This window comes from Vespula vulgaris, chromosome 9, assembly GCF_905475345.1.
Source record: "Vespula vulgaris chromosome 9, iyVesVulg1.1, whole genome shotgun sequence".
Classification (NCBI taxonomy): Eukaryota; Metazoa; Arthropoda; class Insecta; order Hymenoptera; family Vespidae; genus Vespula; species Vespula vulgaris.
Genome location: NC_066594.1, coordinates 1735471 through 1749215, shown reverse-complemented (window position 1 = coordinate 1749215; position 13745 = coordinate 1735471). Strand labels below are relative to the sequence as shown.

At 32.3% G+C, this 13745-nt stretch overlaps 1 protein-coding gene across 4 annotated transcripts in view; it reads left to right on the top strand.

The window, feature by feature from the left end:
• LOC127066387 (synapse-associated protein 1) overlaps positions 1 to 13745 on the top strand; it is a 53434-nt gene that overhangs the window by 4826 nt on the left and 34863 nt on the right. For all 4 annotated transcript variants that reach the window (XM_051000048.1, XM_051000044.1, XM_051000047.1 and 1 more), the window contains exons 2-4: positions 188 to 394; positions 559 to 644; positions 11706 to 11827. In XM_051000048.1, the coding sequence (XP_050856005.1) occupies positions 188 to 394; positions 559 to 644; positions 11706 to 11827 (415 nt within the window). The remainder of the gene's footprint in view (positions 1 to 187; positions 395 to 558; positions 645 to 11705; positions 11828 to 13745) is intronic.

Below are 13745 nucleotides of genomic sequence, written 5' to 3'. Positions count from 1 at the left end.
GGAAGCACCCCTTCATATATAAATCTCTCTTTAATATTTATTATCTCGTATAAGTAGGTCATGGGGTGAGATGATTCACGTGAATATTAGAGAGAGAAAGATATATATATACATACACACACACACACATAAAGAGGCGCAAGTGCTGTGATTCATCAATTCTGATATATAGTTTTTACGTTCACAGTCCCACGAAAGGCAGCAAGTTCGACATGCTGGTTGGTGTAAAATCTCAAATGACTGGCTGGCTCAGTGGTGGTATTCCAGGATTGAGTCGTGGTGGACCGAATGACACTAATAATCCAGTACCACCAACGGAAACGAATGAAATTCAGAACGTACAGAATCCTCAGGAGATCACGACAGAGCAAACGAAGGACGACGATGCCAGCAGGTTAATATAAATCAATTTTTATTTTATTTTATTCTTTTCATTCTTTATATCCTCCATAACTGTTTATCCGTCATTTTATTGTATTATAATTTTTCACATCATCGAAATTGAAGATTGTCATTTTACAAGATTACATTATAAAAGAAAAATATCTGATTGTTTAGTGCAACTGGCGGAGCAGATAGTGGTCCTGGTAGTCTAGGAGGGACACCGACCGAGGACAAGGAAGGACAACAACCTTTCGGTGCTGGTAAGTAAGTCATCGATGTATCGATGTCACTCTGTTCTATTTCTGGGATATCGACAACAATGAGAGAAAGAAGTAATCGGAATTGTTGTTGTAATGTACTATGTTTCTCTTTTTCTCTCTTTCTCTCGATCTCTCTCTTTCTTCCTTTTTTTGTTTCCTTAGTCGACGAGAACTATTTTTAGTCATATGGATCTTTCTTTGCGAAGTGTATTCTCTAAAATATTACTACGAGTTATCGCCGAATGAGAAATATCGAGATAAAATAAGTACACGTACTCGCGTACGTTTAATATCATATTTCTAAGATTAAATAACGAAAAAGTATTTCTTTTTCTTTTTTTTTTTCTACAAATTTTATATAGATATAACATAATAGCTACGGGCGATAAAAAACGAATAAATGCATGATAAGATATAAATTATTTATAAGTGATTTTATCATGATCGATTGTAAATATCGATTTCTCTCTCTCTCTCTCTCTCTCTTTTTCTTTGATCATTTATTTCTTTATTAAATAAACGATTTTATTTTTCATTAGAGATCTAAAAGAAATAGAGAAGCTTATGGAAATCTTTTAAAGCGACAATGAAACGAGTACTACTTGTTAACACTTGTTTATGGATATGTATATAATATTTACAAAAAATAGAATATTGATATTTCGAAATAGCTTAGCTTTCATCGTTGGAAAGGCGTTATAGTCAACTCGTATACGCGTTAAAAGGTTTATCATCGATTTATCGTGGTAGAAAAAATGAGAGAGAGAGAGAGAGAGAATGAGTCAGTGAGTGAATGAGTGAGTGAGAAAGAGAGGTCTCTAGCAATCACATTAATGCGTTGAAATGTAGATAATATGGAACACAAACTTCGTTAAAGCTTCGTTTCTAAAGCATCACCAAATCGTTTTATCATTGCTTTAAAACAACATAAATAAGATTTGTTAAACAGGTCGTATTTGGATGAAATGTTAAGTACTATGCAGATCGTTTCTTCTTTCTTACTGCAACAGTTTCTTTCTTTATCATTTTTCACACCAAAGATGATTTTCTTTATCTTCATCGAGATATTTCGCTGGAGATTTCTTTACCGGAGAATCTATAGAGATTCCACACACACACACACACACATACACACATATATATGCATATATTTTTTTCTTTTGCGTTTTCTTTTCAACTGGGTCACAGTTTGTTATTTCTTCGAGTTCCCAAGTATCTGAGTATGATCTTTTTCTATCTTTCTTTTCCCATCTTTCCCTCTCTTTTTCTCTCTTTTTCTATTTCTTTCTTTCTGTTTCTCTCTCTTTTCTCGTTTCTCGTTTCTCGAAGGAACAGATCCTGTCGTCGAATTTATTTCCTTCGATTCCGTTTTCCTTTTTCTCCTTCCTTCTTTTTCCTCTTTTATCTTTTTTTTCTTTTTTTAATCTGTAAAACCAATAATACTTCGCAACGCCGAGAATATTTTCTTAAAATACGAACTCGCGTATATTACTATTAAAGACGATATCCGTGTGTCATCCTCGTACGAAGATGCGGAAGGAGAAACAGGATGAAGGAGAAGCAGGTTTTGCAGGTTTAAGGAAAATTATCTGGAAGGGTTTTTCTTTCTTTCTCTTTTTCTGTCTCGGTATATCATACATATGACATACATATAAGTTTTGTGGAAAATATTTCATAAAATCGTTATTACCACGTACTTAGTACTATAATTCGATTTAAAAATTTATACATTTTTGAGAATATTTATTGAAGAATTTATTTCTATGGTACGTTAACCAGGATAATGATACTTTTATATAGCTCATTCAATATTAATAATGATGTGGGAGTTAAATATCTTAAAACTGCATCGAGTTTTATAATACTCGTGTATATACATACATACATACATATATATATACATTCATACATTTATACATACATTCACGTATCACATGTGCGTGTGTATGTGTATATGCATGGAAAGATTTCACAAGTTATTTATATATGTTTTGTATGTCTGCATATATACTTATCAATATATCCGATAACAATAATCAATGTTGAGTTTCCTTGAGTTAACAAAGAACAATATTATTATCTTTTACGTACAAAAGCATCTATTTTTCGATCGGTTTTAGCTAAATCACTTGAAACGACATAGAATCCATCCTTCGTTATACCATGGGAATACGTGCAGATCTCGTTATTTCTAGTCTAGCAGTAATTTAAGTATTCACAGAGGAACTCGTAGAAATCGCAATGCAATCGTTACCGAATTCTCTCGTGTTTGATTCAACGTCATTATGAAAATTTACTGCTACTAGACGATGGAATGGACTTTGCATTCAGAGATTTTCATTATATTCTTTATTTATTTTCTTTTACATTATTTATTATACCGTAAATTCGAATCTTTGAAGTTGATCAAAAATGAAATCGAACTGACAATATAAAAGAATTCATTATCTCGATTGTATAGATAAAATCTACATTATTAATTGTCAAGGAGACAAGAACAATGGTTTTTCTTTCTCATTAAGTGAAATCATTCTTGCAAATTTTAATATTAAAGTCTAGAATGTCTCTTTAAAATAATCTTTATATATGCTATCTTAGGTATATATATACAATATACAGAGTGATCCAAATTAAGTGGCAACAACTTCAGTGCTTGTAACTTTATGAATTATTAATGAATTTTTATTACTTCTTTTTCCTTTTTTACTTAAAAAAAAAATCATCTTGACGGCTTATATTAAATGTAAAGGTGATCATTCTGAATACGTGTTTTCTGAATTTGTATTATTAATTAATAAAAAAACATGAAAAAGAATGAGAAAATATAGTAATTAAACTTCGTTTTGTAATTCATGTAATTATGAGTTCTTAAGTTATTACTATTTATTTTTCACTACTTTGTATGCTCTCTCTCTTTTTTGCATCCATATAGTAGTAGCATCGTGAACAAGGACAGTAAGATTGATAAAAGCTTATGGCATAATCATATGGGAACATTATATTTCATTTCCTTTTATTCATTTCCTCGCGAATTGCCTTTGTATTTTTTATACGTCTTTATCTCTTCGAGTTCTTTGTAATATCTCTCTCTTTCTCTCTCCCTTGTTCTCTCTATCTCTCCCTCTCTCTTTCATTCTGAATTCTCCAGGAGCAGTTCCGCCTATTTCGAAGAAACTTCGAAATGATATTTACACACTTTTCTATATTTTATTCCACGATTTTATCGAGAGAATCGGAAACACGTTCATCCACTTTAAAAAGCAATACCTTCGTCTGGTCTCACCACGAGATATGAGACCCGTGTTACCAGAAGTGTTTCAATCTCCACCACTTTCATTTTATATGTATTAAGGTCCGATCCTTTTTTTCCCCTTCTTTTATTTCTGTTTTTTTATCTTCTTTTTCTGTTTCTTTCTTTTTTCTTCTTCTTTTTTGGTTGGCCTTCTTTTCCTCAAGGGAAATCTGATAATTGTTCACAGGATATCTAATTTAAATTCTATCGCGTGTATCCTTCGACTTCTTTTCCTTTCTTTGTTGTTGTTGTTTTTTTTTTTTGTAGTAAACAAGATAGAATAATATTTATTTATTCGAAATAACAAACGTGTGAATATGTGTGTGTGTGTGTGTGTATAAAATAAAAATGACAAAGAAATAGTAAAGACAAAGACGAAACGTCACGTTTCAATCGATGACTGTGTGCGCTTGAGCTTTCATAGAATGAACGAGAAGTTTTAAAAAGTTTTACTTAACTATAATACTTATTATCTTTCGTTAGCTTTTTCCCTTCGATCTTTGTTATCTTCTTTTTCTTTCCCTTTTTTGTCCTCACTTTCTGTGACTATTCTGTTTGTAAATATTACATAAACAATAAGACATAGTTGATCGTCTCGAAAAAATCTAAGTAAAGATCGTGGTATTATAATACAAATATTAGGAGGAGTCAAATCTCAATGGATTCCTTTGTAATCGTAAAGAATATTTCGTCCTCATTATTTTGAAATTATATAGTAGACATCGTCGTGATTTTCTTAAATTTCGAAGGATCATCTTCAAAACTCTCTTTTCGTATCATTTTTTCAAATATTATTATCGATTTTGATGGGATAAAATCACCTCAAGAAAATTGATAACTACTCCTCTTTGTTTTAATCTTTACAATTTTAATGGGATTCCATAGAAATATAATATCTACTTTTTTCAATGACGTGTTCAGTAAGTATCATAAAGAACGTTCAGATTTTCCAGTCGACCATTACGATATTTTTATAACAGAGAATGAGAGAAAGAGAACAATTTAAGAAATAAGACTCGAAGAGACACCAGAAAGACGAGGGTGAATGTAGGCGTTGGTGGTTGTGTTTGGGTGGTTGTTGCGAGGATGGTACCACCGAGGGTTACAGAACAAAGTCGAGGGATTTGGCCTTGGCCCGGGATGCCGACCATCTAAACGTATATACCACTCTGAGTACCCGACGATCCCGTATAAATAACGAGAAGATTCGTGAATGCCATTTTGGCTTTGGGACCACCCGTCGAGTATGGTCTTCGTCGTCTTATCGGTCTTCTGTTTTTGGTATTGCGGAAAATAAATTCACTTTGTTATAATCTAAGAATTTCTAAGAATTTCGATGGGAGAATTATAAAATAAAAAAGAAAAAGAGGGAAAGAGAGAGGAAAAAGAAAAAAAGAAAAAGGAAAAGGAAAGAAAAGAAATGAAGAAAATTCTCTTATTCGTCGGAGATAATGAAAAAGGCAGTACGGAATCATAATCACAAAAGGAAGGAAGGAAGAGAGAGAGAGAGAAAAGAGAAGAGAGAGAGAGAGAAAAGAGAAGAGAGAGAGAGAGAGAGAGAGAGAGAGAGAGAGAGACTAAGTTTAACGAGCTGTAGAATGATCGTTTGAAGAGAGAAAGAGAGAAGAGAGAGTAACTGAGATCAAAGTAAACCTTTGACCTTGGCCCGGGGCGCTAAAGTACGTAGCTACGTTGCTGAGTTGCGTCTATCCAGGATAAAGCGGTTGAAAAAGAAGGAAAGACGTTGATCGGTTGGATTCTCATCGTTTCTTCTCGAGGGATGGAAATTCTGGACTTTCATAGTGGGTGCTCGCGTGGGTGCTCTATCTTTCGGAGTTACGATCGTAACTTTGAAGAGAGAGAGAGAAAGAGAAAGAGTAGGAGAGAAAGAGTAGGAGAGAAAGAGAGAAAGAGAGAGACAGAGAGAGAGAGAGAGAGAGAGAGAGAGAGAGAGAATGAGAATGAGGGAGGGAGAATATCCACGAGAATATAACCAGATCCAGTCAGCAAGTGGCCGTCCTTCGCGTCGAGGGGTTGGACCCCCATCTTCGTCGATCAATACGTACACCCGGGCGACTCTTCTCTTGGAAATCAACGACTACGAGTTGCACACGTAACCACCATTCTCTATAACCAACCTCCTCATCCTAATTCTCCTCGCCCTCCTCTTCCTCTTCCTCCTCCTTCTCATCCTTTTTCTTTTCTTTCTTTTTTTTTCCTTCGATTTTAACTTTCCTCCATTCGGTTCTCCATTTTTTTGACTTCGTTCGATTTCGAAATATGATTTTGTCTCGTAGCGTTTCTATTTGAGTTGAAAAGTGAGGAAAGGGGGTCAAAAGGGAAAGAGGATTTATGGAATCGGATGTACGCGTTATAAATCATGTGGTATCTTCAATTTCGACGCTTTTCCCCGGCGTTGTTTAAATATAGATACATATGTACCTGTACATAACGTTCGCATTCGTTTATATTGTATGGAATTCACGAATTGCAGTTCACCAAACGACCAATAATCGTTCTCCAGTTTCGTTTAGGGAATATAAAGCTTCGATGATTTTTTTTTGTTTCTTTTTTATTTTTGCAATCATTTTTTCTTTTTCCCTTTTTCTTTTTTTGTTATCGTTACTGCTCCTAAGAGTTGGGAAAATATTGAAAGCTCCGTTATACGATACGAAATCGAGTTTCGTGAAATGTATTTTTTAAGATATATGTATATAATGTTGTTGAATTATTAACGTGTTTTTATTTTATTTTATTTATTTTTTTTCTTTATCACTTATGTACGTCGTTTTCTTAATAATAAAGGATCAATATCAGCTACGATAAAATACTATAAATGCCTTTGACTCGAATGTTGATACGAAAGTTTCCATTATCGAATTTAACCAGTTTACGAAATCATATAAATTTTAAGTCGATCTGATAGGAAATTTGTGATCGAATATTGGTTGAACAAGTGATAGAAGTCAATTATATGACCTAGATTTAATATTTTAGAAAATAATATTCAATTTTCTATACTATTTTTCATATCGATAGATAATTTATTTTGATTTATCAAATATATGACTATGGAGTAGAGAAATAGGATTTATTTTATTTCTGATAGATTTATTTAATAAATTTCGTGAAATTAAAAGAGAGAGAGAAGGAAAGAAATAGGTGATATCATATTTTTGAACGTTCATTTTCAGAAAGCGATTTTTAAGAAGTTAAAAAACGATTTGATCGTAAAAATTTCTTTGAATGGATACATAAGTCAGTGTCTACAAATTTCACTTTCAAATTAAAAACTACCCTAACTTGAGTTAGAACATTAATCGTCGGCCATGCGAAAGATATCGAAATACTTAGGGTTCGATTTCATGCTCGGATTTTTTTGAAATATAGAAAAAGGGAGAAGACAGTTTTTCAATTTTTTCTGTCTTATCTTCGAGATGGTCTATATTCGCAAAAAAATATACGAACGATCGGGGTCAATGACTAGAAATTTCTATATAGAATTTCTCCTATAGACCAGTTTCTCATGTTTCTCAAACGTGGACGGAAAATTGTCGAAGAACTATCCGAAGGTAGGGATATATAAATTGAAATGTGAGAATTACTTGAAATCCTTCAAGGGATTTCTAATTTTGAAAAATCCTATATTGCATTTCAACTTATTCGATCTCCTTTTATATATATATATATATATATATATATATATATATATTTATATATATATATAAAATATCTCTTCCTCTATCTCTCTCTCTCTCTCTCTTTTTTCTTCTGAATTCTGAACAATAAGCACGTTTTCCCATTATGAGATCCCATAATTCCATATCCGAAGGGGAAAGGCAGTTAAAATAAAATATCGTGAGAGTTAAGAGGAGTACTACATATATATATATATTTTTTATTCTAAAACATTGGTGACTTAATTCGATCATTGCAAAGTGGAATGCGAGAATAAAAAAAAAAGAAGAGAGAGAGAGAATCTTTTAACTTCATTTATGGGACCATTTTTGAAAAATCTCGTTTTCAACGCGTACGTATAAAACATGAACTATTACATCGTTCTTCGTAACTCGAAAGTGTTTCGTGTCCAAAGAGAAAACGATAGAAAATCTCCTTCACGATTGATTAAGAGGAAATTTATTTCTCTTTTCCTTTTTCGTATCGCTAAAGTATATAAATTTGTTCGAGGGAAGTGGAGTGAGTCTATGAGAAAGAATTTTTACCTACTCGTCGGTGAGCGTTATGGATTCGCACGGTTTCGTTTCTTCTTTGGGCGGTAGAAAACTGGTACAAGGTTAACAGCGATAGGCGGAAGTGCAAGGTCGACGTTGATTAAGAGTCCGTCGGCACGTCATACAATTTCGAAATCTATGCTGCGAGAGTCGTCTCGCTTCGACGATTCTGTCACTCAGTCTTTTTTACTTCCCCTTTTGAGAGAGAGAAAGAGAGTGGAAGAGAGAGGGTTCACCAGCACGATATCGATTGAAAAGCAAAAAAAAAAAAAGATAAAAAAGAATTAATATGTTGAATTTCGAATTTATTTTCTCTTTATCTTTCTTTTTCTTTAATATTTCGATATGCACCTATGTATATAGTTTTTCTCTGTTGCAAATATTCTTCTTTTTTTCTCCATTTCCTTTCTCCTTTATTATCCGCCTTTAAGAACTTTTAGGTCATTGCTAGAAACAATTCTCAAGAAACGCGTAACGTTTACGTAGGTTTGCTATAGACGAAAGGATTGCATAATAGTAAACACGAGTGTAGTATGGTTTACTCTAGAGCATTAACAAAGATATAAAGGACTATCGTGATGTTGAGAGAGAAAAGGACTATTTTCAGTTTGAGTATTCCTGGAAGTATATAAGATTTTATCGAGCGATTGGGAACGATTTATTTATGGTTTCTGCTATATCCCAAGAGAACTTTTAACGTTCTAGAACGTTTCTCCGACTATCAGTATAGAACAATTATATTACGTTTTTAATCCTCTTAACGTGTAGGATATATGCTATCGAACCTTCGGATTTTATAATTTCACAAAAATTATATTAATCATTCGAAAATCGTTGAATATTTTTTGAACGTATCGAAAATTTTCTAAAATAACATCTCAATGATAACATTTCAACGATTTTAAGAAATTGTCTCGAAGATCATGATCTAGGACGAAGCCTAGTTTTCACGATATATCTATCGATATATCATATTGATGAATCATTATAATTTTCCTTTGATATTAAATGCGAAAATCGATAACAGCTGTGTATATTAGATCGATTCCCGATGTATAACCACGAACGCATTCTCCACGTGTTTAGGATCAGAGTTATCGCTTATCGGTTATATCTATATATACATCTCTCTCTTCCCTCCTCATATCTCCTCTTCATTCTCTCCTTCTCCTTCTCCTACTTTTTTAATTCGCTCTATCTTTGTATGTAACTATTTATCTATCTATCCATTCATCTATCTATCTATCTATCTATCTATCTATCTATCTATCTATCTATCTATCTATCTATTTATTTATCTATCTATCTACATATGTTCTCTATATTTCCTTATTTCATACATACGTCCGTCCATTTAATACCCTTTACTTATATTAACGTAGCTTCTGAACTAGTATCTCGCTAAATAACTCTGGTTTAGTACTCATCCAGCTATCGTTCAGGATCAATCGTGTCACGTAGCTCAAGAAACTTTCAATTTGATCGAGAAGTTTCTTCTCTCTCTCTCTCTCTCTCTTTTTCTTACACGAAGAAAAAGTTGTCGCATCTTTAATAGGGATTTTTCCCGAAGTTTTTTTCTTTTATTTCTCTTTTTTTGTTCTTTTCTTTTTTTCCTCTCCCTCTCTCTTTTTTTTTATTTCGAATAAAGACTACGTGTCACCGCGTCGAAGTTTCTTTCTCTTTTTCTTTTAACTTTTTTTCTTTAGTTTTCTTTCGATTTCTTGTGCGATGAAATTTTTAATGGCGAGAACAAGTGAGAGAGAACACTAAAGTGAGAATGTTTTTTTTTTTCATTTTGGATCTGTGTGAATCATTATTTAAAGTCAGTTTTTAAAGAGCAAGTGAAACTGTGTCGATGCGATTGCGTGCGGTATTTCCGCACGAAATCCGAGTTTAACAAGGCGTTCCACGATTTGGCCATATAACAACGAAATTTCTCGAGTATACTTTTGGCAATAACACCAAGCCTCCTTTGACAACTTGCCAAGAAAGGATCAAATATTCCTAATACATATCTTCCATTCTCTGTTCTTCTCTCTCTCTCTCTCTCTCTCTCTCTCTCTCTCTCTCCTTCTCTCTCTTTCTCACACACATACACTTTCTCTCACGTATATAAGCTAACAACTCATGCATTTAATCTCACCATCGTAAATTTTATTTCATAATAAGGTCGAACGTTTTGAACCTAAATCAAGCAGCTTTTCAAGTTCTAGCTCGTTGCTCTGGAAGCAATTAAGTGTTGCGGTAAATGAATTCCGACATATTTGCCTCTACTCGTTTGCATTAATTTTCATATGATTTTATACAGTAATAATGAGAGAGGGAGGAAGGAGGGGAGAAGGAGAGAGGCAGGGAGGGAGATAAAAAATAAAACTACGAGTTATAAAAAAGACACAAAACTGACTCGTCTCTGAAATAGAGAGAAAGAGAGACAGAGATAAAAACAATAGAGCCAAAGCAACGTAAATCGAAGCTCAATTTGGTTGATTAAATTGGCCTCGGTTTCTATCGAAAAAGTGGAGGGGAAGAAGAGAGAGACAGAAGGATGATGGCCACAACGTTCGCTATGATCCATGCGTTTTATCAACGTTCGTTGCTCCTTTTACTCACCTTTTGTTTTATAATTTGATCTTTGTTTTCTTTTCAACTACAAAACCCTCGTCAATGTTCAATATACTGTGATTTTTCACAGCCATGAAAATCGTACAACGTGTATCTACATTTATCGCATTGTAATTACATGTGTAAAAGTGAAAAAGGAAGAGAAAAAGGGAGAAAGAGATTTAAATAATTTTTAAGAGGAAGGAAAAAGTTGTTTGTAAAATGTTACTACGTACGATGAGATACTCCATCGATTGGCAATATCGATCCTCTTCCAAGTCGGACGATCGATCATCCGATCGAATAATTACAATCTTCAAAGGTTTCGATTATAATCATTTTTTAATATATCTTTCTCAGTTTCTTTCTTTCTTTCTTTCTTTCTTTCGTCAATTAAAAAAAGAATGACGTATTACACGATTGATCGTAGAGGAAGAATGAAAGTAAAAGTTGGTTTTTTATTTTCCACGTTGGTAATTTATCGTGAACAGTCGAGACGTTGTATAAGTTTGTATGTATACGTAGTATGTATATGTAAGTAGATATGTAGTAACTGGCTATACGTACACTCGATAGATCGTGAAAAGTAATGGAAAGTTTCTGTAGCTTACGAGCAAGCCGCTTTTCCGTAAAACTCTCACGCGGTTTGACCGAATTGAATGGAGTTGAAATGTACGCTACGTTACGTTACGTTACGTTACATTTCTTGATAAGTGAAAAAAAAAGAGAAAGAAGGAAAGAAAGAGAGAGAGAGAGAGAGAGAATGCATGTTTGATTTTTTACATTTTCACGGATGAGGTGCGAATGAATACGAATCAATGAAAAAGAAGGAATTTTTGTAGCATAGAATTTCTTTCATACGATCTTTCTCGACTGAAACTTTTTTCGACATTTTAATTTCCCTCCCCGTTTTTTCTGTGTTTTCTTTTTCCACAGTTTCGACAAAAGCATTGGCAGGCGCGAAGAGTCTCGGAGGATTTTTGTACAGCGCTGTGAACAAGGCCGGCAAGACAGTGGTCGAGGCCAGTGTGAAAATCAAGAAGACGGTTGAAGAAAACGTGAGTATCTTTTTTTTTTCCTTTCTTCCTTTCTTGATTTATTTTGTATTTTTCTTTCTCTTTTCTTTTTATTGTTTTCATTGAATTACTATTATTTTTATAATTTCGTTATTATATAGCTCGAAAGAACGTCACTTTTATTCAAAATTCTTTACTCGGATGTAACTTACGTTAAAGAGTTTAATTAATCTATTATGTTTAACATACATAATAATTTGACATAATAATTGCCAGATAATTTCAAATTTAATCTTATATATCTTTAATTATTATATATCTATATATTATTAAACATGTTATATATATTATATAATATCGTAAATAAATAATTTATTTATTTAATAATTATATAAATAAATAATTTATTTATTTATTTGTTTATTTAGGAAAATTTGATCAGTTGATCGGTCACATGACGATGAATAATTAATGAAACTTTACAAATTCAGATAGTCGAATTATACAACGAAGAAATGTCAATGACCTCAAAATTAACGTGTTCAATTAAGAATGTATATAAAGATAGTAGCGGACACTTAAGGTTTTTTGTTAGATAAATAAGAACAGAAAAAAGAAATAATATTCTATTATTTTTTTTTCTGCTATCCTTTTATTTTCTTTTTTTCTTCTATTCTTCATTAATTACAAATTGACCATACGATAGAAATCAAAGTGAAAGAAAAAGATAATCAACATTATCGTAATCTTCAAATTAAATTAATCTTAAAGTCTTTTTATATGATTCTAAAGGAATATTTAATGGCACTTAGTATCGTATATAAAGTGAACATAAATTTATACGGATAAAATAATTTAAATTGAAGCACAGTTTCGAAATAATTTACAACGATCACAAATATAATTGTCGGAAATGCTCATTGGAATATAAGCAAAAGTTTCGTATAAATCTATTCTTAGTAACTTCAGCATCTATTCAAGTTTCTCATCATTGCTCTTTTAGCAAATTAGACAGACAGGCTCCATGTTCTTGCTTTTTTCCCTACTTTTTTTTTATGTCGGTGCTCTGGTTTTCTTTATCTCCTTGGATTTAATTTACTCTTTTAAACGTATTTTCCAAGTTCTTATTTTATTCTTTAATTCGTTTTTCTTTTTTTTTTTTCATTTTTATTTTAATTTAATCAATTTATTGACAGATATACGAAACAAAAATGTAGTCTTTTTTTTTCAGATTTTAAAAAGTTTTGGTAAATCTATCTAGTTTAGTAAGTTGCAATGTAATTTCTTTTTCAGATTTTTAAAACGTTATATTACCAGATTATGTACTTTTTGAAATGCCATATCTTTTGTTAAGCTTTTCTTGAACAAATTTACTCTAATTTCTTACGTCACATTTCTCTCGAACTTCATTTCTTATATCATAATTCTGTCTAGTGAAGTCTTTGAATAATCTTGATTGCACGAATTTATTTCTTTTTTTCTCTCTTTCTTTTTTTAAATATCCACATCGTTGTCCAGTGCATACCTATTTTCTAACGAGTGAAATCAATATAATAAACGTCAATGCAAATACGAAACACACAAGGTTGACAATAACGGACAATAATGTTTTTTTTGATTACAAGAAAGTGGTCGGGATAATGAGAGAGCAATTGAATACATCGATAAAAAGAAAAAACAATAATTGAAAATAATTGAAATAATACTTGTGAAACTATATAATAACTCGGATGTCGTTACTTTTTCTGTTTTTCTTTTTTGTTCACTAAAATTTAACAAATACATATAACATTTTTAAATTTTACTTGATTAATCGATTTCACGAAGAATGGCCAATGATCGATCGATTTCCTTGCATGTGCAAACGCGACTGTCAAAGTAGAAATCTCTTACAACTACACGTCTTTCGTTCTATCAATCTTCTCAGTTTTCGGGAATAATAGAACGACACTAACGCGTT